A 24,588-nucleotide genomic window follows, 5' to 3' on the forward strand; every position below is an offset into this window, starting at 1 on the left:
GCAGGCCGCTGCGAAAGCAAGCCAGGCAAAGGCGCGAGGGTCCAAAATTCCCGGAGAGTAAGCGCTCAGATACCCCTTCCTAACGTGTGCACTCTAGAGCACCTTACGTGATTACTTTAAATTACAGTTTGATAGTGTCCCCCTCCTGACGAATTTGGTGCGGCCCACTCCCCTTACTGCCTACACTACCCAGAAGGCACGCAGACCTTCCGGCCTCTGCTGCGGCCATCGAGGACTCGGGCGGAAGTAAGCCACACTTCCTCTCTCGAACTAGGTCGAGAGCCCATTGAAATCCTAAACTGACGCCCTTGTCTGACGTATACATGAATTTAATTTGTGGCGAGGTTTCTTTTCCCTACAGGTCCCAGTTGGGGGGAGTATTCTTCTCTTCCCAAAGTAAAGATGTCCGCCGAGCGTAGGTTGTCTGAGTAAACGGAGTCAGAGTTGAATTGCGCAACCGCGAGTGCGTCCGGCCCGTGGATGACGCTTCTTTGAGGGCGGCTGGACTATTCCAGCCGTAAATGGCGGAGCGCTAGTGCCCGCCCCCAGCGTGGACCGATCAGAAAGGAGGAAAGGCTGGGAACGGAGTCCCTGTTGGTTGGCCCCCGGGCCAATCGGAAGAGCGCTGATTTGGCGGGAGTCTTGACCGTCGCCGGGCTCGCGGGGTTTCTGCGCGAGCTAGGGTGGTGTCTAGCCGCGGTAGCCATGTTCGTGTCAGATTTCCGCAAGGAGTTCTACGAGGTGCTCCAGAGCCAGGTGAAGCCTTCTTTGGGCCCCGAGGCTTGGGGGAAGGGACGAGGGCCCGCGGCCGTGGGGGAGGGAGAGGCCGGGGTTCGGGGCGCCGCGCTCAGCCCTCTCTACCCCGACAGAGGGTCCTTCTTTTCGTGGCCTCGGACGTGGACGCTCTGTGCGCTTGCAAGATCCTTCAGGTGAGGCCCGCGGGCTGGGCGGGCGGGGGGCGCGGGGGAGGAGCGGGGCGAGGACCCCATCCCGGACGAGAGCTCGTCCTGGGGCGGGGACTCAGAAGGCTGCTTCCCTGGCGGGACGGCGTTGGGTAGGTTAGAGGGGAACTAGGTAAAAGGCAGGGATACTAGTTAGTATCTCTGTAGCAACCTGGACACAGAATGGTTGCATTCGAGAGATCCGTAGACCTGTGGCGGCTTCTCACGTGTGGGGTTTGAAGCGGAGGAATCTGACAGCCGAGGGCACAGTGGTGTCATAAGCGATTCTGGAGATACTCGATTCTTTAGCCTGTTAGGGAAGATCGTTGGTTCGGTTTTGAATATGGTGCAAGGTTTACATGAGCTTTGGTCAGAGGCCCTTGGGTCAGGAACTACTTCTCAGAAAACATAGAAAAACCATCAGCTTTTCAGTTTTCCTTTGGTGATTTTCAGCAAAGTTGACCAGATGATTCAGTGGACATTCATGTCCCCATCACCTACTTGCTGACATAAATATTTCACTAACCTTAGGTTATCACGTGTTGTTTGTCTCTCATCTTTTTTTTTTTTTTTTAAGTGCATTTCAAGGTAGATTGCAGACATCCTAGCTGCAATAGGTTTTGAAAAAAAATCTCTCTCCAGGCCCTGTTCCAGTGTGACCACGTGCAGTATACGCTGGTTCCAGTTTCTGGGTGGCAAGAACTTGAAACTGCATTTCTTGAGCATAAAGAACAGGTATGAGAGATGCATTTGAGAATATTTGGCTTTTTTTACTCAATTACAACTTCTTAACACTGAGCATTCTTTCTATGTATACAATAGCTTGCATGTATTTCTAACTACCGACTTTCTTCGGAAGAGAAAAGTGAGCTATATGTCCAGGTGACTTACCCTCAAATTGTGGAGACAAAATTGACAACAAAATAGAGATAGTGAATATGGACAGCCTCTAACTTTGAACTTGTGTTGCAGATACATTTCATCGTAAGGTGCTTGGAATTTGGCAGGTTGTTTTTTATATGGCCTTGTAAAAATTACTTTAGATTAGACTACTGTTTCATATTTATCTCTCCAAGAAAACATATCCAGGTTTCCAGCTTGAAATTCAGGAACATACCGTCTCCTTTTGAAATTTAAGCAGTAGAGACCAGGCCTCCTCCCACCTCTGCATGGAGCTATAATGAGAGATGGGACATCTGAGACCCCACAGCCCCACAGGGAGAGACTGGAGTCTGGAAGAGGGTCCCTAGAGTTTCTGGCCACATCTAGGACTGTCTGGCAGAGATAAGTCCTCACCCGGTGCTCCTGTCATCATGAGAGGGACCTCTGCCAGTTCAATATTTATAAGGAAAGGGTTTTCTATAGTGATAGGATGTAATTAAAGGGTTAACTTAATATTTAGGTGCTTGTTAAGTGTGGCCTACCTAGGACTTGATAGAAATTTAATCCTGTGCCATGCTACTAGCACAGAAAGGCAATTTGTCACAGTAGAGTGACAGATCAGAAGAGACCCGGTTATGCATTTGAACTCTTGGTCCATCCACATCACCTTCTTGACCCCAAGCCTGAGACTCGGGCACACTTATCCTCTGCCTGCTCCTCGTTGAAGCCAGGACAGGCATGGAACCCACCTCACAATGTCGCGGTGGAAATGAAATGGTATATGGAGTTGTTAAAGCACTTGCACAGGCCAGCTGTGGCCGTGTTTGGAGCCCCTCACTGTCAGCGCCTCGCCATGCGTCAGGGGCTGCGTGTCTCAGCAGGACTCGGGCCTAGTGCTGAAGACAAACGGCCTCCCCCACGCGCTTACTCACAGGGTCCCCGTCCTTTTCTCAGTTCCACTATTTTATCCTCATAAACTGTGGTGCTAACGTGGACCTGTTGGATATCCTTCAACCCGATGAAGACACCGTATTTTTCGTGTGTGACACTCACAGGCCAGTCAATGTCGTGAACGTGTACAATGATGCCCAGGTAAGCCGGCCTTCGGGGCCCATGTCTCCCCTGAGTTCTCCTGTCCGTCTGTCTGTTCCCTTTTTTGCTGCGGACAATGTGATGCCTGGTGTTCTTGACAAGGCCCGTGTCCACCTCCCCTATAAGAGCTGGAGCAGCCTGAGGACAGAACCTGGTCTTGTCCATCTTTGATGAGAAACATGGCACCTAACCTTGGAGGTGCTCAGAGGGTGTGTATGGAATTCGCTTGTCCTGGAAGGTGTAGGGACCAGAACCTGCCCTGAGTCTGCACTCCAAGCTCAGGCCAGCCCAGCCTTATTGAATATTGGGGGACCTCAGAGGTACCTCCCCTATAAATGGGGCTAGGATGCACTCTGCCCATCCAGGGTGGTGTGGGGACCAGCAGGACAGTGGTGCGAGGCTGCTGTGAGCCTGCCATGGCTCTGTCACACGTGCTCTTTGACCCGTCAGCAGTGGGCATGCATCCACAGTAACAAAGCATCAGCCCTGAAACTCTCACGTGAAGGGCCTCTTCTAGAGACAGGAGCTTTGCTCGCTTCAAGGTCACCGATCTCCGTGTCCTCTGTCAAAGGCTGAGGTACAAGGCATTCGTTTTGTTGGCTGAGTATGTGGCCTAAGAGGAAGTTTTTTTCCAAACTTAATGACTGTAGGTAGTTTTCAAATTCCCGTAGTTTCTGTGCACTGAATAGCATGCAGATTCCAGCGGCTCGCTGTGGCCAATCGAGAAATAAGACTGCGAGAGAAAACGTGATGGATAGTTTTCCATGAATGACAGAGGAGATTGATTGCTCTTTGTTTTAATCTTAGATCAAACTGCTCATTAAACAAGATGATGACCTTGAAGTTCCCGCCTATGACGACATTTTTAGGGATGAAGAGGAGGATAAAGAACATTCGGGAAACGAAAGTGACGAGGGGTCAGAGCCTTCCGAGAAGCGCGCACGGGTGGAGGAGGTGGGTTTGGGCCTCTCAACACGGTCTTGAGGAAATGACCACTCCCCGAGGTCAGGGGTCAGCCCGGAGCCTGTGGGCCCAGGCAGAGATGGGAGGCAGCAGGTGTGGGTGCCAACTCTGTGCTCTGCCATCCCCTGGCTGTGTGGCCTCAGGCAGGTTTCTGGACTTCTCTGAGCTGTAGCATCCAGCACTGGTGGCTTCTGCGAGATGTGGAATTACAGGTGGGAGGCGCTGCTCCCCCCACACAAGGGATGAGATTATTCTAGTGCTCGGTGTTGTAAGGAAGCTAATGCCCTCTGGCCCCTGGTCCTTGGTGTGCAGGCTGAGATTTGCCTCTGGAATGTTTGGGGTCCTCCCTTCATCCTTGGCCTGACCAGAGCCTTGGGAGGAGCCCTTCAGGGCCATGTTTGGGATGTTCTGGACACTGTCCATCTGGGGGGGGTGTCCTGCTTCCTCACCTGCCTGCTATTTCTAGAGTCTTGGATCGTCTGATTGGGACCTCTCAGACCCACTCTGAGATTTCTTTCCTCTTGCCTGGCTCTTTATCTGTTCTATTTTCCAGCCAACTTTTAGTCTTTATCTTCTAATCCTTGATTTTTTAGAGCTCTTTCTTTTTATTATATAGGTTCCAGGTGTACAGCATTATAATCCAACATCTGTGTACACTGCAAAGTGCTCACCACCGTGAGCCTAGTTATCATCTACCACCATATGCTGGATCCTGATCCCCTTCACCCATGTCCTCCACCCACCAAGCCCCCTCCCCTCTGGTAACAAATCTCTGTATCTATGAGTTTATTTTTGTTTGTTCATTTATTTTGTTTTGTTAGATTCCATGTGTGAGTAAAATAATATGGTATTTTATTTTATTTTTTATTTTTCTCCATCTCAGTTCACTTAGCATAATACTTCAAGGTCTATCTATGTTGTCACAGTGGCAGAATTCCATTTTTTTTTCTTTTTTTACGGCTGAGTGGTATTCTATTGTATATACACACCACATCTTCTTTATTCATTCATCTGTCGACAGACACTGAAGTTGCTTCCATGTCTTGGGTATTGTAAACAGTGCTGCAATGAACATTGGGGTACATGTATCTTTTTGAATTAGTGTTTTTGTTTTTTTCAGATATATGCCCAGGAGTGGAGTTGCTGGGTCATATGGTAGCTCTATTTTTAGTTTTTGAGGAACCTCCATACTGTTCTCCATAGTGGCTGCACCAATTTAGTTCCCAACGACAGTGTTGGAGGGTTACCTTTTCTCCACATCCTAACGACATGTGTTATTTGTGGTCTTTTTGATACTAACCATTCTGACAGCCGTGGGGTGATATCATTGTGGTTTTGAATTGCAGTTCCCTGATGATTAGTGCTGTTGAGCATCTTTTCGTGTGCCTGTTGGCCATCTGTATGTTTTCTTTGGAGAAATGTCTATTTAGGTCTTCTGCCCAGTTTTTGATTGGATTGTTTGGGGTTTTTTTGATACTGAGCTGTCTGAGCCCTCCTGATCAGCCCTGGAGTTCCACAGCCACGAGGGGAGGGGACAGGACTCCACTGTGCGTCGTGGGGAGGGTCAAAGAATTCTTGGGCCCTGGGGGTTTTGTTAGTCAGCTTTACTAAGGTATAACTTCTACTCAATAAAATTCACCGGGTGTACAGTTCACTGAGATTTGACAAATGTATAAAGCCATGTGACCCCCACCACATCATAATAGAGAACAGTTCTATCATCCCCCAGAAGTTCCCTCATCAGGACCATGACTTGCCTTTTTAAATTAAACTTTGAACTTTGAGATCATTGTAGATTCACATGCAGATGTAAGAAATGAGTTGAAATCACTTACATACATTGCCCAGTTTCCCCCAGTGGTGACATATTGCAACACTATGGCACAACATCACAACCACTGAAATAGTCAAGACACAGGACATTTCCGTCACCACAAGGACCCCTCCTGTGGCCCTTTTATAGCCACACCACTTCCCTCCTGCCCCCACCCCCTCCTTAGCTCCTGGCCACAACTATACTCTTCTTCATTTCTATAATTTTGTCCTTTCAAGAATTATATAAATGGAATCATATAGTAAATAACCTTTGGGGATTGGCTTTTTCACTCAGCATAATTCCCTGGAGGTTCAGCCAGGCCTTGGGGTGTATCAGGTTGGTTCCCTTTAGTTACTGAGTATGTTCCATGGTGTGGACCGGCCTCAGTTTAGCCAGTTACTCACTGACAGACATCTGGGCTGTCTCCAGTTTCTGGCTATTGTGAATAGAGCTGCTATAAATATTTGTGTGCAGATTTGTATGTATGAACACGAGTCTTCGTTTCCCTGGGATGAATGACCAAGCGTGCATTGGCTGGGTTGTGTGGTAGTTATGTGTTCAGTTTTTTAAGAAGCTGCCAACCTTTCCCAGAGCAGCTGTACCATTTTACATTCCAACCAACAATCTACAACTGACCCAGCTTCTCGCGTTACCACTAGGTAAGGAAGCTCCAGGCTCCCTGCCTGGCCTCTGACTCTACCCTGGCGAGGGTGTAGGGAGTGCACAGGTAGAAGGAGGAGGTGTTACAGATGGGAGGTGTTCATCGGGGGAGGCTGGGCTCCATGCGGCCTGCGCTGGGCTGGAGGGGGTGGTCCTGGAGTCAAGCACTTATCCTCTAAAAGTTTCCTGTCTTCCGAGGCTGTTCCTTCATGGTTCTTTGGCTTTTGTTGGGGAGTTTTTTCTTCGTACCTGTTGGTGTTTCCAAGTGGCCGGCTTCTTCAGCTCCAAGTCTGGGATATATGAACAAAAAAGAAAATCCAGGGAACTCATGCTGTGACATCCCTCAGGTCCCAGGATCCCTGGCTGGTCAGCCTTCCTCTTCACCTTTCAGAATCTTTTTTTTTTTATAATATGTGATGTTGGTGTTTTTAAGTATATTTAATGAATGTATAGAGAAAAATACACGTACACCATCTTTCCAGAAGCGAGTTTTTAAAACTGCCGTCCCCCCACCCCCTTGCCTTTGTTGTGGGAACTGAATGAGGTTGTGCCTGTGAGATCAGAATAGTCGCTGGAAACGGTGGGGTCTGGATGTAGAAGTGTGAGCTCTTTTTAATCTGGTGGGAAAGCCAGCAGGAGGCAGTGGCGGGCTCTTGGTGGATTGCTCCGTGCTGGGATGAAGGACTCGGGGTGTGGCCTGAGCAGGTTCTGGCAGGGTGGTGGTGGGGGGGGGGGGGCGGCGGCCAACCACATCCACGCACCCGCAGTGCTGATGGGCCAGAGGGCCCAGCTGCCCCCTCAGCGCCTCCCTCCCCAGGAGCAGGCTTCGTGCCCTGTGCCTTCTGCCAGATCAGAACCTTCTCTGGCTGTGGGGTGAGTTCCTGGCTCCTTTGCACAACCATTTGTTCTCTTTGTCGTGGATCAGGAGATCGCGGAGCAAACCTTGAAGAGGAGGAAGCGAAGAGAATGGGAGGCTCGGAGGTGAGGCTGCGTCCAGCAGCGGGATAGCGGGTCAGCGATGCCCCTTTCTTTTCTATTTGAGGATCACATGTTCGGTTTAGAGCCTCTGCGCCAGTGTCTGCAGGATTGAGCGGGTGGCCCTGCACTGGGGAGGAGCTCAGGGCCCCTCTGTCTCGCCCTCTGGTCCCACGAAGGCCGGGCCTGGCCTGAAGGTCTCCCAAGCACATGCCATCCATTAGGGGTGAGGGCCCTGGTCCTTTGTTTTCATAGTTTTCTGAATGTAGATACTTTTATTTACAAATTCAAGAGATGGCAATTGTGTAAAACTTTTCATAGGAAAAAAGTATGAAAAGGAAACTAAGTTACACACACCTTCTCTTCCTGTTGCAAATTAAAAAACAGAAGTGCTTTAAAATGAAAACATTGGAGAGGTTATTCTAGCTTGAGGCAAACCGTGGAGCAGTGCTCTAGAGCTGGGAATTCCTTGCTAAACACAGTCCTTGGAGGTCTAGCAGGGTCTGAGTACCCAGCCCCCGTCCTGCTGTGCCCCCAGCCAACCCCCGTGGAAGGACAGTGTAAAACCATTTCAGGAAGTGTAAGGAAAGAAAACTGAATATAACCCACTTTCACTAATAGGAAGAGATTCTGGCTTTGGGTTGATTTTCCTGGGTTATCTGTACTTGTGCACATTTTACATAATCACACCTAATTTTGCATTTTTCCTCTTAATAGGATCATAGTTCTGATGGTTCCAAAAGCCTTTATCAACTGCCCAGTGCTCAACTGGCCGGTTCCCCTTCTTTGTGAACTGGAGGCTGGGTCCAGCATCCTCCTGTGACACATAGGCTGCACGCAGAGCCCGTCTTGTCTTGCTTGTTCCGTGAATTCCCTTCTGGGGATCATTTCTTGGGGGGGATTCTGGGGCTGTGCCATTTCACATATTCTGCAGCCACACGAGGTTTGAGCCCGTTTACTCCCTTCCCAGCCATTGTACGTCTACACTCCTTGAAGAGTCAATAAGTGAAAACAAACTATTTCAGTTGCGTTTCTTGGGTACCGTCCAGTTTTAGCATTTTTCCCAATATTTGTCTTCCTGTTCTGCTTCCTGTTGAAGACCCGCGTTTTGTGTCATTACAGAAGAGACATACTCTTTGACTACGAGCAGTACGAATATCATGGGACATCGGTAAGTACAGATAGGTGGGATCCTGGTCACGTTTGGACTCTAGGGGTCACTGTCCTAAAACAGGAGGAGGAATGAGCACAGGTTTTAGAGCCACGAAGGCCTGGTATGAATTCCAGCCCCACAGCTTCCTCTTTGTGATCTTGGGCAGGGGATGCAGCTTCTCTGAGCCTCTCCTCCTCAGTAAAAGGAAGAGAGCAGCCCTCACTCCAGAGGCAGTTGTTGGGACAGTTCCTTTTACCTAGAGGTACTCAAGGAACAGCAGCTATTATTTCTGTTCATGATCAAAAGTACAGAACAAGGGAGTTCCCTGGCGGTCCAGTGGTTAGGACTTGGCGCTCTTACTGCCAGGGGTCTGGGTTTGAACTAACATCCTGCATGCTGCGTGGCCAAAAAAAAAAAGTGCAGAACAGGTCTGTTAGTCTCTGTGCAAGAAGGTAGAACTCTGGACTTACACAGGCCCACCAGCATATGTGTTCCAGGAAAAGTTTCGTACAGAAAACCCAGTGTGTCGACTCTGGCATCACTGAGCAGAGCTCAGGGCCTTGAGGACCCCTAGAAAATAAGTTTCCAGTAAAGCATCCTGTGTTTAGCATTAGAATTTGGCTCTGGGGCCTTGGACCCTGAGCACAGATCTCCAGAGCCCCTTTTCTGGTCAAGGCCCCGTTGCCCTTTGTGGGATCATCTCTCTGCCCTGGCAAGTGGAGGATCCTAAGCCGCAGGAGGGGTGGGTGGTGTGGGCAGCAACGGATGCCCGGCTCCTCAGATGCTGGAAATTCCCGCGGAAACCAGTCTCCTTGGCGCTGTTGAAGGAAGCCCAACGTCTCAGGGCAAACGGGATTTAGAGTCTTCTGGTCAGACCCTGATCCTCCCATCTCCTGCCAGGACCCAGCCCGTCTGCTCATGGGAGCTGGATACTTCATCCACAGACAGCCCTGTGGGAAAGACCCTGCTCGCATGGTCCCAGGGCCCCGGGCAGCACGATCCTGACCTTGCCGTGAGCATGGCTGCCCGACCTTAAGCCTGTCTCTCTTGCAGTCGGCCATGGTGATGTTTGACCTGGCGTGGATGATGTCCAAGGACCTGAGCGACATGCTGTGGTGCGTGAGGCCCTCCTATGAGCAGCTGCATCCTCACAGCCAGGGCGGGTCCCCACTGCCAGGGGAGTGCCGGGTGCAGCCCCTTTCTGCACATGTGCAGGCCCTGGTCGTCTTCCTGACTGGGGCCCCCAGCTGCACACAGACTCCTGGGGGGACTGGGGAGTGTCATGGGGTGCCGAGGGTCTGAGGGAGGGGCCTGGGCCTCTCCACCCTTCCCAGCTGACCCGCCCAGCCTTGCTACCCAAATCAGTTTGAGCGTGAGGTTTGAACAAGGCTGCTGTCGCCAAGCATCTTTGCAACCCTGGCGGGGGGTAGTTCTGGGACAGGAGTAGCCGCTGGCCTGCCTCTGAGCCTGCTGCTGGGGCTTCCAGCGGGGGTGCATGGCCCACTGCGCTCCTGAACGCGGGTTGATTTGGGGACTAAAGGCTCAGAGTCTAGCGAGGAGTGTGTGGGTCTGGCCTGCTTCACCCTCAGCATTCTGCTCTAGGTCCTGGTTTTCTCCTCTGCAAGGTGACGGTCTGTGCTGAGTCAGAGCCTCAGGACGGCCAGGGCAGGGCCAGGCACTGGCCACATCAAGGCCCAGAGGTGCCCTGTCGCCCTGAGCTGGCAAGGGTGGCGTGCGGCCAGGCGAGCCGGGACACAGGCGATGTGGGGCCTGCCGCTCTTGTCATAGGGGATCCCTGCTGGGAACCAAGAGCCCCACAGCAGTGACACCGCAATGGGAGCCTTGGAACCTCTTCACCCGCAGGGCGGGACCGCTGGTCCAGCGGAGTGTCTGGGTCAGGCCACGCTGGCAGGACATGCCTGTGAGTGCCGCCCACCCATTCACGGCTCCATTCCTCTCCTTCCAGGTGGGCCATTGTTGGACTAACAGACCAGTGGGTGCAAGACAAGATCACCCAGTAAGGATGCGCTCCCCCGGGCTGTCTGAGGTCGACCGCAGCCGGGTTTGCAGTGGTGGGCTGGGGGCAGCGTCCCTGCGGCGCCCTTTGAGGAGGGGCTGCCTTGGGCCTGGGTCCTTGTCAGGACTGGACCTCTAGTGCAGTCATGTGTGGCCTTGTGTGGATGCTTCATCCACCTCGGGGGCCCAGCAGGTGGAGCCTGAGATGAGCGGAGGGGCCCGGTCTCCCGGCTCTCATGTTGTCTGTTGACCCCTGTGCCCAGTGGACACAGGGCTGGGAGGAGGGGCCAGGGCCCCGAGGCCTGCCAGGGCAGGCAGGCGTGATCTCAAAGGTTGGGGGAAGGCTGGACAGGCCTGCAAGGAGGGCTGGTGTGGACCCGAACCCTTTTTGCCCTTGGTGGGTGGGCTTTGCTGTTCCTGTCTGTCTGACTCCAGGATGTAGACACCTGGGAGGGGCGGGGGAGCCGGTGCCCCTCTCATTCCTGCTGCTCTGGTGCCATCTGGTGGGAACTGTAACCCCATCCAAGGGCCCCGTGCCTGCCTCCTGGCACAGCCTCCGCCTGCCTGCACTGGTTGCAGAGGCCCCTGTGCCCCGGTAGCTGCCCCTCCCACCCTGCCCACTGGAGGGTCCCGAGTCTCACGGCCTGGGCCTAGCCTGCTCCCCTCCTGTGTTGCCGATGGTGTCAGGTGCACAACGCTGGGCACCATGCTGGCCTGGGTGGCCCCTCAAGTGGACCTGGACGGGGTCTGCCTTCTCCTGCTCTCCTCGCCAACACTTCCTGTTCTGGGCGTCTTGTCACTATGGGGTCTGTCCACTGACCGTGGCTGGCAGGTGGGCCATGGCACCCTCTGTGCCCACCCTAGGGGGCCTCAAATAAATGACGCGGGGCAGCTGCTGCCCAGGAGAGATTGCACAGGGGTGGCAGATGAGGCTAGAGCCTGGCCCTCGATTGCCTGCAGAGGCAGCAGGGGTCCTGGGCCCTGGACAGGAGGGGCGGAGGGGGCCCCAGGCTGCGTGCTGTCTTCCAGGATGAAGTACGTGACCGACGTGGGCATCCTGCAGCGGCACGTGTCCCGGCACAACCACCGGCATGAGGACGAGGAACATGCGCTCTCCGTCGACTGCATGCGCATCTCCTTCGAGTACGAGTATCCTCACGGCTCAGCCCTGCATCCCCGGGACGAGAGGCTCTGGGCAGAGGGCCCAGTGGGTGCAGCAGGAGTCCTGGACGTGGGCCCTGCCTGGCTCGTCCATGGCTTTGCCATGTTCAGGAGCATCACGTGTATCAGGGTGCATGGGTGCTGGGTGAACACAGGCAAGTGCACATGGGGCCACGGTGGTTCAGGCAGTTGAGAGGGTTCGCAGACTCCTGCCGAGCGGGCTGGGAAGCAGCAAGCAGATGCAATTAGAGAGTGACACTTCACGAGGAGGATGTGGCGCCTCGAGGGGGCGACCCGGGCCAACGGGCTGGCTGCAGGGCTCAGGACAGGCTTGGTGAGGCCATGTCAGAGGGGAGACTCAGCTACCCTCAGGAGAGGGAGGGCTGCCTGGGCAATCCCATGGCCTTGCAAAAGCCCTGAGGTGAGCTCCAGGGAGGGGTTGGAGCTATGGACGGGTGCAGGTGGAGGAGCTGGTTCCTGGTACTTGAATGTCCCGGGGCTGCCGAATGGGGGGGATAGGCTGTGGCAGCTGTGACGGGGGTCTCGCTGCTTTGGTGGCGGGTAGAGCGATGGTAGGAGTGGGGCCGGCCTGTGCCTGCCCTGGAACAGCTGGGGACCAGTGAACATGGCTTGGACGGGTCAGGTGGGGGTGCCCACGACAAGTCTAGGAAGAGGTGCCGGGTGTGGGGCAGCCAAGCTCCGGGAGGGGGCGACCACCAGGAGCTGGGTCCTGACACGTGACGTCCAGGGACCGGGGTGCGCTGGGGGTGTGGGCAGGGAGGACAGTGGCCCCAGGGCCCAACCAGCAGGAGGGACATCACAGAGGACAGAGGCCGCCGCGTGCCCAGAGACCCTCGGCGTGGGCGAGGACCATCCTCTTAGCCACACTTGTGGCCCCAGGAGTGAGGAAGAGCCTGTCAAGGAGTGGAGTGAGGATGAGGCTTTGTTGAGGGGATCCCAGCACAGGCCCAGGCAGGTGGAGCCCGCGGGGAGCGGGTGGGAGGCCAGCCTGAACTGGCGACGCCCAGTGGTGCCTCCCAAGTCCTGTGTGGCCACAGGGGCCCCCGGATAGGGCTGTGTGTCCACATCTCCCAAGCTGTCTGGGTCATGTTAAACTAAGGTCGAAGAGCTCCAGGTCCCCGGGGGGGCTGACTGGTTATACAGGTGGTGGTCCCAGGGCGGGGGCCTGGGTCACTATGCAGCCACAGCTCCTTGACCGCGGGCCCAGCCTCCGCCTGGCGCTCTATCAGCACTGGTCCCTCCACGACAGCCTGTGTAACACGTGCTACACCGCGGCCAGATTCAAGCTCTGGTCTCTTCACGGGCAGAAGCGGCTGCAGGAGTTCCTCGCGGATGTGGGGTGAGTGAGCGCCAAGGCCTGCCCCCCATGGCCCCCCTCCCCTGGGGGAAAGCCCCCACTCCTGCTCTATCCCACATTCCTCACTCGATCCCAGAATCTGGTCTGAAGGCCAGGCCGGGACATCAGCCGTGGCATCACGCCTCCTGTGACTGGTGCTCCTCCTTCCCAGTCTCCCCCTGAAACAGGTGAAGCAGAAGTTTCAGTCCATGGACGTCTCCTTGAAGGAGAATTTGCGGGAGATGATTGAAGAGTCTGCCAATAAATTTGGGTAAACACATGTTTCTCTGGATTAAGCTTTGTCAAGGTTTCAGCTTTAATCACATTCTAAAAATAATGCAGAAAACAACGCATAGATGATTGTGACCTGACTAGCCTTCCCTGAAGTTTTTAGTTCTCTTTGGGTTAAAATTAGGATTTAAGGTGCCTGAAAAGTGTAGAATCCTTACATCCTGGGGCCGAGGTGCAGACCTTTGAGGTCAACATGGACTGTCCATCACTGGACCCTGGAAGGGCCCACTGGGGCCAGGTTCAGGCGAGCTCTGCCCAACCGGGTCTTCTGACGCTGCTGGAGGGACACGGGCCTGGCTGCTCCTGGCGCCCTGGGGCGCAGGCAGGAGAGGACCACACCCACATCCCCGTACCCACCCCCTGACACACACACACACAGCTAGCTCATGCCCTGCCCTGACGGGCTGACAGCTTTGTACCGGGTGCTCAGCACCCTGGTTGAAGGCTGGTGTGTCGGCCTCCTGACTCCATCCATTCTCTGACGGGAATGGCTAGCTGCAAGCATCAATGGGGGCTGGGGAGGGAGCATTAGTGCTGGCCTGGCCTGTGTGAGAGCTCACCCCAACTCGAGGACACTTCGGCCACGTGCAGAACGACAGCCGTGTCACTTCCTCCCGTTGCAGCATGAAGGACATGCGCATCCAGACTTTCAGCATCCATTTTGGCTTCAAGCATAAGTTCCTGGCCAGTGATGTGGTCTTTGCCACCATGTCGCTAATGGAGAGCCCCGAGAAAGACGGCTCTGGGACGGATAACTTCATCCAGGCTCTGGACAGTCTCTCCAGGTAGTGGGCCTGGCCGTGGGCCCCCATCCCCACCGGCCACTCGGCCCTCAGCCCTACACTGCCAGGGAGGCAGGTCACAGGGCCCCCAGGCATGGGGGTGACTGTGTCTGCAGGAATCCAGATCACAGTCCACCTGAGCTGGGGGCGCACGAGACACGTGCCCGTCTTCAGTATGTGTCATGTTCTTTGGAATCCTTTTCTTCTTTCTTTTTGATTTAAAAATTTTTCTTCTTTCTCACCTCCCATACCCCTTCAAGGCATTATTGTTTATTCATTCCTGTGTTTCTTCTAGTTTAGTTTTCATTTCTCAATTATTTTTCTTTGACTTCTAATTTTTTCTTATCTCACTTCCTGAGATGTACTATTTTTTTTAATGTCTTTCAGCTTGTTTTGAAACAGAATATTACAGTGCTGGTCTTTTGGGGGCGTGTCTTTCTAGTTAACCTTCATTGTTGAGAGGGAGACTATCCTCCTTGTTCTTTTTCCTGATGATAACTGAGAGGATTTGATCGTTGCTCATTTTTTTGTGAGTTTAGTCTTCCTGACTTTTTCGGGGGAGGTATGGTTCACACAGCTTTTCCAGCTTCAGAGTGTTAGAAGTGGAGGTGCCTGCTTTCTGGGGTTTCCTGGTCCATTTCCAAGCACACTTTTTTAAACAGATTTGCTAAGCTATTATTCACATACTCTGTGGCTCACCCATTGCAAGTGTACCATTTAGTGGCTTTTAGTATATTCACAAGGTTGTGCAAACATCACCACTATCTAATTTTACGACATTTTTATTGCTCCAAAAAGAAACCCTGCTCCCCTCAGCCATCGCCTCCTAAATCTCCCATCTCCCCCAGCTCTTGGCAACCAATAACCTACTTTCTGTATCCATAGATTTGCTATTCTGGACATTTCATATCCATGGACTCAGACATTAAGTGATCCTTTATGGCCTTGCCTCTTCTGCTTAGAATAATGTCCTCAAGTTTTATCTGTGTTATAGCATGTGTCAGAATTTCCTTTCTTTTTATTGCAAATAATATTCTATCATAGGGATAGACCACATTTTATTTATCCATCATCAGTTGATGGACATTTGGGTAGTTTCCACCTTTTAACGGTGATGAAAAATGATGTTGTGAACACACGTGTGAGTTTTTGTGTGGACATGTTTTCCTCTCTCTTTGGTATATACCTGCGAGTGGAATTGCCTGCTCATGTGGTGATTCTGTGTGTCACCTTTTGTATAACTGCTGGACTGTTTTCCAAAACGTGATTTCACCATTGTACATCCGCACCTGCAGTGTATGAGATTTTGAATTTCTCCATATCCTCACCAACACGTGTCACTGTCTGACTTTTTGATCGCAGCCATCCTAGGGGTATGACGTGGTCTCACTGTGGCCTTGATTTGCATTTCCCTAATGGTTAATGATGTTGAGCAGTTTTTCATGTGCTTATTGGTCATTTGCATATCCTGTTTGGAGAAATGTATGTCCTTTGTCTCTTTAAATTGGGTTGTCTTTTTTTTTTTTTTTTTTTGTGGTACACAGGCCTCTCACTGTTGTGGCCTCTCCCGTTGCGGAACACAGGCTCTGGACGCACAGGCTCAGCGGCCATGGGTCACGGGCCTAGCTGCTCGGCGGCATGCGGGATCTTCCTGGACCGGGGCATGAACCCGTGTCCCCTGCATCAGCAGGCGGACTCTCAACCACTGCGCCACCTGGGAAGCCCAAATTGGGTTGTCTTTTAATGACTGAGTTGTAGGAACTGATTTGTATATTCTAAATATGTCTCTCAACATATACATGATTTGCTAGTATTTTCTCCCATCCTGTGGGTTGTCTTTTTACTTTCTTGATGTTCTTTGAAGCACATTTTTAATTTTGATGATGTTTGGGTTATCTATTTTTTCTTTTGTTTCTTTTGTTGTTGGTGTCATAGCTAAGAAACCATTGTCTAATCCAAGGTCACAAAGATTTACACCTCTGTTTTCTGTAAGAGTTTTATAGTTTTAGTCTTTATATTAGGTGTATGATTCACTTGAGGTTAATTTTTGTATCTGATGTGAGGAAGGGATCAGCTTAATTATTTTGCATATGGGCATCTGACTGTTCTAGCACCATTTGTTGAAAAGACTTCTTCTACCATTGAATTAATTTGGCACCCATGTTGAAAATCAGTTGACCATACATGTGGGAATTTATTTCTTGATTCTCACTTCTCTCCCACTGATCCATGTGTCTAACCTTATGCCAGTACCACACTGCTTTGATTACTGTAGTTTTGTAGCAGGTTTCGGCTATGCTGTGTTCCTTGAATTTTCACGTGGATTTTAGGATTAGTTTATTAATATCTGCAAAGAAGTCAGATTGCATTGAATCTATAGGTCAATTTGGGGAGTGTTGCCATGTTAACAATATTAAGTCTTCTAATCCATGAACATGAATGTTTTTCCATAGACTTAGATCCTCTTTAATTTCTTTCAACAGTGTTTTATAGTTCAGAGAATAAACTGTACACTTTTTAGTAGATTTATTTCTAAATATTTTATTCTTTTTGATGCTATTGTAAATCAACTTGCTAATTTCATTTTTGGTTTGCTCATTGCTACTGCATAGAACTACAATCAGTTTTTGTATACTGATCTTGTCCTGCAAACTTGCAGAACTTGTTTATTAGTTCTGACAGTTTTTTAGTGGATTCTTCAGGATTTTCTATATATAGGATCATGTCACCTGCAGATGAAGATGGTTTTACTTCTTCTTTCCCAATCTAACTGCCTTTTATTTCATTTTCTTACTAATTGCCTGGCTAGAACCTCCATGACAATCCCAGTGTGTTTGATCAGTGCCTTTGCCTTCCTTTTCTGAATTGTCCTTCTCTTGCCCAGTTTCAGTTCCACTTGTAGCCATCTCTCCTTAGCAAGGGGCCCAGAGTGGAAAGGAGCTCTGGCTGGTACGGGGAGCTAGCCTGCTCCAGCCCCCTGGTGTTTGCCATGGCCCTCACACTCACCTTCTCTTGCGTGGCGCAAAAATCTTAAGTTTTGGCCACTGTCCCCAGTTGCCTGGAGTTTCACCTTTCTTAGGTCTCTGCTTCTCTGCTCCCTCCCACACGTCTGGTGGCCAGTTGAGGGTCTCTTCCCACCTGCCTATAGTTTGGGGTCTGTGGTGTTCCGCATTCTTTGTGTTGTAAATGTAGGTCCTAGGTCTTTGGTTTTGTAATGTAGTTGCTCTGTTTTTACCTAGAAATATGGAGAAATCAAAAAACTATACTGCCGACTGTTTCCGCCTCCTCTCAGAATTGATGGGCCAGTCTTAGCCATTGTCTGCTGACTTCCTGCTGTGACAAAAGAGCATTCATCCCATTTCTGTGCGCCTTCCCCTCCTGTTGGTACAGTTGTGCCACTATTTTTAGCTCCTTTGTAACCTTAACATACTTCGGTCTTGTTCTTTCACCAGCATCTCTTGTCTCCCTAGTTGGTAAGAAAAGGGTTTGGGCATCCTTCGTTTTCTCCTCCCCCATACCTCCCAGGATGTGAAAATACTTTCTCACGTTCAAGGTTAACAAAAGTGGGGTAGAGGACAGAATGTGAGTCATCTGATCTTTGGCTGTAGGTTGATTCTCAAAGATGAAGATCAATAAATAGTGTTACTTGGTTGCTCTAATAAAATATTCCAGAGTCACTAATGTGCGGTGATCCCATTCCTTTCTGGCTCAGCTCTTTGTTTTCCTGGGAGCTCTTCATTGCCTCCTTTATCATATCTGGTTTTCCCAGCTCTCATTCCCTGAGCCCCTTCTGTCCAGGAGAGCCTGGGGCTCTGTTCTCAGCTCCAGCTCCCTAGTCCTGCCACCCGCCGCCACCACTGGCGGCCCAGACTGTGCCACTGGGGTGGACCCAGCACATCTTGGGATCCTCATCTGTTTTTTTTACTCCCCCATTTTGCTAGAACATAATTCTTAAGCAACTTTTAAAGAAAGGGCACATGTGAGGTAAACATTCTGAGCTCTTGCACATCTAACAGTATCTTCTGCCCTCATCTGATTGCTGGTTTAGCTCGTGCAGAATTCAGGGTTGTTGCCTGTCTCCCAGCAGCCAGTGGTGTTGATGAGAAGTCTGAGCCATTTTGGTTTTTGTTTCTCTGTAAATGCACCCTCACCCCCACCAGAAGCTTTCGGAATCTTTTTTGATTCTCAGTGTTCCAGAATGTCTAGTTGTGTGTGGGGTGGATCTTGTTTCATGCATTAGACTGAGGTTTTGGGTGAGCCCTTTTAGTCTGAGGAAATGCTTTGATACTCTGCCTTTACTATTCCCCCCACACATATGTCTGTTTCTTAATCTTTCTAGACTTCCTGGAATGATTCTCTGTTTCTGATTTTTGCCTTATATTTTCCATGTGTTTGTCTTATTTGTGGTACGGAAGGTTTTCTTGACTTGGAGTGAATTTTTTATTTGTTGCAACCATTTTACTTTCCACAAATACTTCCTGGTTTCTGATCATTTTTCATAGCATCCTGTTCTTGGTTTACGAATGTATTGCCCAAATCTCTCTGAAGATACTAATTAGACTTCATTTTAAGCTTTCTTTTGGTCTCCAAATTATGTTTCCACTAGGGCTGGTTTTTCAGGCCACAGGCATTTCTCAAATGTCTGGTGGTCCTCCACATTCAAGGGGTTGGGGGGGGTGGGGAAGGCTGTGGAAGCCTGGCAAGCCTGCTGGCCGGAAGGCATCACTTCATCTTGGTGGGTGGGAAGCCCATGTGACACTTTGGGACCCTTACCTCCTGGGTGCAGAGGCTTTGCTCGAAGACCTAACTTCTCCATAGAGGGCTCATTTTAATGTGTTCAGAACGGAACCCTCCTTTGTGTGGGGGAAGGGTAAAAATCCATCTGTCTGGTGGCGGGATCCCTAGTGCCCCCCAAGCCTCTCCAGTCAGAGCCCTGCAGCACCTTCTAGGAGGCACCTCTGCTGGCTTCCAGTCTCTGGTCTTCTGATGCCAGCAGGAACCCACCCCCCCCGCACCTCTCCTGTCCATCGCTGTGGGCTTAGACACTTTTTATTCCTTCCTCTCACCGGAAAGGGAGCTGGGGAGGGAGGGAAGTGAACTGTTGGCTCCACAGCCCCTCTGACCCAGAAACCAGGTGTCCGGTCTGCGGCCAGTGATGGAGCCGTGCGCCTGCCATGTTTCAGGGGGAACCTGGACAAGCTGTATCGCGGCCTGGAGCTCGCCAAGCAGCAGCTGCGCGCCACACAGCAGACCATCGCCAGCTGCCTCTGCACCAACCTCATCATTTCCCAGGGGCCCTTCCTCTACTGCTCCCTCATGGAGGTCAGCTCCCCACAGACACGTCCCTAGCCCCGCCTGCTGGCCACCCCCTGACCACCTACCCCCACTCCCTGCAGGGCACGCCAGACGTTATGCTGTTCTCCAGGCCAGCTGCCCTGAGCCTGCTCAGCAAGCACCTGCTGAAGTCCTTCGTGTGCTCGGTGAGGGTGGGAACACGGCAGCCGGGGGTGGGGGGCAGTGGCTGGTGCCAGACACTGGCCTTGGGGTGCGGGGGCTGCTCACCTGCCAGGGGCTGGCAGGTGCCTCCCTTTTCCTGAGCTGTGTTCCTCCGCTGAGCCCTGAACCCTCCACTTCCCACCAGCCCTCGTGCCATCACTCACCACCCAGGTCACTTGGACAAGTGGCGGGGCGGGGGGGGGGGGCCTCACAGAGCACGCAGGGCTGGGGCTCATGTTCAGTGCAGGCGGGGTGGGGCGGGGCGGGGGGTGCTGGGGAGGGCCTCCTGGAGGGGTGACAACTGTGTTAGGACCTAAAGGAGGTGAGGGAGGGAACAGCCAGGGGCACAGGAGGCTGGGGGCAAGCTGCGTGGGGACTTGAGTGTCTCTGGGAAGAGGGAGTCCCTGGAGGCTTTTGGGGAGCGAGGGACTGGGGCTCCTGGGCACTGTGACCGAGGTGCACTTCCCTCTGCAGACGAAGAACCGGCGCTGCAAGCTACTGCCCTTGGTGATGGCCGCCCCCCTGAGCGCGGAGCAGGGCACTGTAACCATGGTGGGCATCCCCCCAGAGACCGACAGCTCCGACAGAAAGAAGTGAGTCCTGGGGCCCGGGGCTATGGGGGGTCGGCCTCAATGCCAGGCCAGGGATGGCCTTTTCCACCATGAAGCAGGGTGGTGGGGCTTACACACGTGGGCTGCAGGGTGGGACAGCATCAAGCATGCACTGAGCAGGGTCAGAGTGCAGGGAGGTGCAGCAGGTAGGCAAGCCTGAGGGTGGCAGGGCAGTTGGGGCCTCATGCTGAAAGCCCAGGACAGACACCAGTGCACAGGGCTCACCGGTGAGGGCACGTCTCTGGGCTCCAGGTAACCTGGGTTCCTCCCTGTGAGTAGCCTGAGGCCTCTTGGGAGCTCCCACCCCAGCATGGGGTGGGGGGTGCAGGTGTGGTGTGGACGTCCAGCTTCCAGGCAAGGGCATCCAGCTCCCTGAGGAGGGCCGGCCAGGGTCAGACACACCCAGGATGGGCGGCGAGGTGCGTGGCCCTGCGGCCGCGGCAAAACCCTCAGCCCTCCCTGGGCCTGAACCCTCCTCTGAGGAGCAAACAGTTTGCACTGAAAATCTGGATCAGGTCTGGGTCTTACCCTGGGTCTGGATCGGTCCCAGCTCTGCCACTGTGAGCTTTGACCACCTTCTGCGTCTGCAAAGGCCATTGAGCCGTGAGTAGGGAGACAATGGCCTCTGAGACGAGTGCTTCCCTGCTGCCGGGCTGCTTTCCAAAGCTCCCTCGAGGGTCTCAGATCCAAAGTTACATGGGTGGGAGCCAGCCAGGGTTCCCGAGGCAGCACCGCAGCCGCCTGTGTCCTCACTCGGGCTGCCAGTCTGTGCATGGCTGGGCCAGTTGGCGGTGAGCTCGGTGGCCGCGCACAGTCTCCTGTGAGGGTGGCCGTGGAGGCTGGGAGCACTTGCCCTCCTCTGCCCGCCTTCTGCCCTCTGCTCTCCACGACAGGCACTGGAGCCCCTTCCCCACACTCCCACTGTCCCCACCAAACCTCCCTCGAGGCAGCTCCATCCAGGCTGCTCTCCGAGGAGCTCCTGTTCCCCCACCACCCTGTGGGCCCCTCATCCCTGGTCCCACCTGCTGTGTGTGTCTAGGACCCCATCCCCACACGGCTCCACGGAACCTCTGCCTCTCACCTGCCCCAGCTGCCAGCACGGTGCCTGGGGGGGCACCAGGGGACACGCCCACCTGAGGGCTGAGAAGGGCTCACATGGGAGCAGTAGTGAGAGGCAGTGGCCCTCCAGAGAGTGGGCTGAGGCCTCGGGGCTGTGGCCAGTGAGGAGTCTGGTGTGTCCCTGGCGGGGAGGGTCCACTGCAGGCACAGCCCCCAATGTGCCTCTGTGTGTCCCCAGCTTTTTTGGCCGGGCGTTTGAGAAGGCGGCGGAGGGCACCAACTCCCGGACACTGCATAACCATTTCGATCTCTCAGGTAAGAGTCCGCTGCACTGAGGCCCTTTCAAGGTCAGTGCTGGCCTTGGAACCAGGGAAGTGCCGGGGGTGCCCTGCCAGCAGTCCTCTGGCCTCAGGCCCTGCACCCCATCTGGGCCCTGACAGGCATACCTGGCTCTGGCCTTAGGATCCAGCCCCTGAGATCACTTCACCAAGGAGCTTGGGGGTCTGGCCACCACTGTGCCCTGACGCTGCTGCATGGTGGCTTTGGGGGGGCCACACCTGTAGGCCACCGGATGCCAGTGTGGAACATGGCATGTTTGGCCATATTTACTTTCTGGTCTTCAGATGTGTGGCACTTTACCCCTGTGTTAGTGAGCCCCAGCTGCTGTAATAAAGCACCACAGAGTGGGGGGTTGAAATAACAGAAATGCATTTCTTACTGTTCTGGGGGCTGGAAGGTCAAGTGTCAGCAGGGCTGGTTCCTCCCAAGGCCTCTCCCCTAGGCATGTAGATGCCGTCGTCTCCCTGTGTCTCCACGTGGTCGTCCTTCTGTATGTCTGTGTCCTGATCTCTTCCTATAAGGTTACCAGTCAGACCGAATCAGGTCGCACCCTAGTGACCTCATGTGACCTGATCACCTCTGTAAAAGCCCACTGTCAGGTACACTCACGTTCTGAGGTGCCGGGATTAGGCTGTCACCATAGCAAGGTGGGCACCTTCAGCCCATAGCGCCCACCTCTCAGAAAGGACCTCTCACATCACCACTGATGCCTTAACGAGGACCAGTCTCTGAGGCCAAGACCCGCCTTCACCCCATTGCCTCTGGAGTCTAGAGCTGGCATCTTCCTGCCGGGCCGACTCAGGCTGTGGCTCCGTGGTGGGGGGACCCCTCCAGCAGCAGCCCCCCACTTCCTGTTTCATGCCTGAGACTGCAGACAGGCGGTGCTGGCCAGCCTGCAGGATGCCCCGGCTTCCCACATGGGGAAGACTAGAGGGCCGGGAGCTGCTGGCTTCCCCCAGGGGTGGGCGGCTTGCAGGGGGTGTGGAGGAAGTCGAGGCCTGAGGTACCCACAGCTTGCAGGGCCAGGCTGGCTGGTTTTGTCCTGTCTGATGAGGCCCCGTGCTTGTCTGAGGCTGATGGCCCCCAGAGATGGGTCAATTTGCACCATGTCCCCTTCTACGGAAGAGACACCAAAGCTGAGAGACTGGCCAGAACAGGATGGAAGGCCGCCTCCTGCCTGACCGCTCGGGTGGGAGGGAGGCCTCTCTGCCAGGGCTGTGGTGTTCAGAGTGTCACCGCTGGTCCCCTGGCTGCCCCGAGGGTCCTGCCCACAGACCACAGTCGCAGCTGCACCGACAGGGCAGCCAGGGAGGCCGGTTAAATAGGCCTCATGATCCAGAGCACCCCAGGCCACCAGGGAGCCAAGTGCGCCTTTGGAATGTGGTAGGGGGTTGTTGCCACTGGGGCGCCGGGCAGCGGGAGTCAACTTGGTACTTGGTGGCCTCCCCCAGCTCTGTCCCTGCTCCTCCCGTCCCAGTGATGTTTTCCTTTCATTACTTCAGTGATTGAGCTGAAAGCCGAGGACCGCAGCAAGTTCCTGGACGCACTCGTGTCCCTCCTGTCCTAGGGTGAGTCATGGGGGAGGGGTGCTGGTGGCTTCCCATGGCCCTGCCACAAAGCCCAGCTTCTACCTGGGTTTGAAGCCGGAGATGGGGTCCAGCGCCTGTTCCCAGGGACGCCTGTCCCCAGGCTGGTGGCAGGACCACAATGGGCCACTTTGAGGGATCTAATTTCATTAAGCTCCTGGGATCCCTTCAGAAGGAGCTGCGTTTACCCTCCTCTGATCACAAGGCGCCAGGTGTGGCCGGGAACGGGGGCTGCCCTCGCCCCAGCGTCAGGCCCTGGGCTGGAGCCCGCAGGGTGTCTATCTGGGCTCTCATGTGCTGGACTTCTGAGAAGGCCAAGCTGGTAGCAGCCACTCAGTGGGGAATTATAAACCATGGGCCCTATGTGAGCCTGGACGCCTGCGGCTGTCACTGTGACAGTGCAGCGCAACGCTCCCGCCAGCGCTGTCCCCTGTGCCTCACACACCACCTCTTTCTCAAGGGCCCTCGGGAAATGGGCCGGGGACCTGCTCTGTCTAGTGACCCCTTCTCAGCCCAGGCCCCCAACAGCGGATGCCCTGCCCGGCATCTCCCTGACCCCCGGCTGGAGTCGCGGCTGTGTCACACGGGCCCTGTCCAGGCTCTGGTGTGGGGGGTCCCTCCTGCCGGCCCAGGGTCCTTCCTCCGTCCCCCGTCCCTGGTGAGCTGGGAGTGTGAGAGCCCTGGTGGGCTCTGCTGAGAATGGCCTAGGAGCCTCAGGGACCTCCCCCAGCCCCTCTCTCGGGGGGCACAGGGCTCTGGGGGCAGATTGGGTCTTATGTGACGTCTGTGGGGAGCCTCACCAGGCTGCCCCCCTGTCCTCATCTGAACTGGGGCTGACACCCCTTGAGTCTCAAGGGCTGGGCCTCAGCAAGGGCCTTTGTGGGGGGGGGGGGGTTAAATCAAAGGTTACAAATGGGGGTCTCGGGCAGTGGGGCTGGCATCTGAGGCAGACCCCTCCCTGCAGCCTGCTTGGTGATGATCCCAGGGCCATGTGCGAGCTGCCACCAAGACGGCACCAGGTGAGCCAGCCTGGGAGGGTGAGGGGCAGCGTGCTGGGGGCAGTGCCAAGGCTGGACAATCTGCCAGGCAGGGTCTGTAAGGGGAGGAGGTGCCAGGAGCCGTGTGGCCTAAGGTACTCAAGCAGACAGGACGGCGGGTGCTACCCACCACCTGTCAGTGGTGGGGCTGCTCAGAAGCAGCCGCTCAGCACAGCAGTGGGAAGGCCTGGGCAGTTTGTTTGACTTGGGGAACCATCAGAATTGTTTGAAATTTATTTTTTCTTTTCTCTTTTCCAGAGTTTGATTTCCTCAGAAGTGACCTCCTTCTCCTTATTTATGTTAACTAGCTTTTATTTAGATTGTAAGTTATGGACATAGTTTTAGATGCAGGGACAGTGTTTTTAATGGAA

General features: G+C 53.7%; 1 protein-coding gene across 3 annotated transcripts; it reads left to right on the forward strand.

Moving 5' to 3' along the window:
• Window positions 1-696: 696 nt before the first annotated feature.
• On the forward strand, window positions 697-24,588 carry CDC45 (cell division cycle 45). 3 transcript variants are annotated; one of them, XM_060029484.1, is made up of 20 exons: window positions 697-756; window positions 870-929; window positions 1,584-1,676; window positions 2,778-2,915; window positions 3,723-3,869; window positions 7,280-7,335; window positions 8,452-8,500; window positions 9,536-9,597; window positions 10,449-10,499; window positions 11,528-11,647; window positions 12,888-13,019; window positions 13,189-13,287; window positions 13,931-14,092; window positions 19,273-19,411; window positions 19,486-19,569; window positions 20,060-20,178; window positions 21,494-21,570; window positions 23,097-23,162; window positions 24,145-24,199; window positions 24,476-24,588. In XM_060029484.1, exons 1-18 carry the CDS (start codon window positions 706-708, stop codon window positions 23,159-23,161), a joined length of 1,704 nt encoding a protein of 567 aa, XP_059885467.1. In that variant the 5' UTR covers window positions 697-705; the 3' UTR covers window position 23,162; window positions 24,145-24,199; window positions 24,476-24,588. The 3 variants fall into 3 exon arrangements, with proteins under 3 accessions (XP_059885467.1, XP_059885469.1, XP_059885468.1); XM_060029486.1 differs by having other exon boundaries at window positions 19,515-19,569; XM_060029485.1 differs by lacking the exon at window positions 24,145-24,199.

The sequence above is a fragment of the Delphinus delphis genome, chromosome 13, assembly GCF_949987515.2.
Source record: "Delphinus delphis chromosome 13, mDelDel1.2, whole genome shotgun sequence".
In the NCBI taxonomy this organism is placed as follows: Eukaryota; Metazoa; Chordata; class Mammalia; order Artiodactyla; family Delphinidae; genus Delphinus; species Delphinus delphis.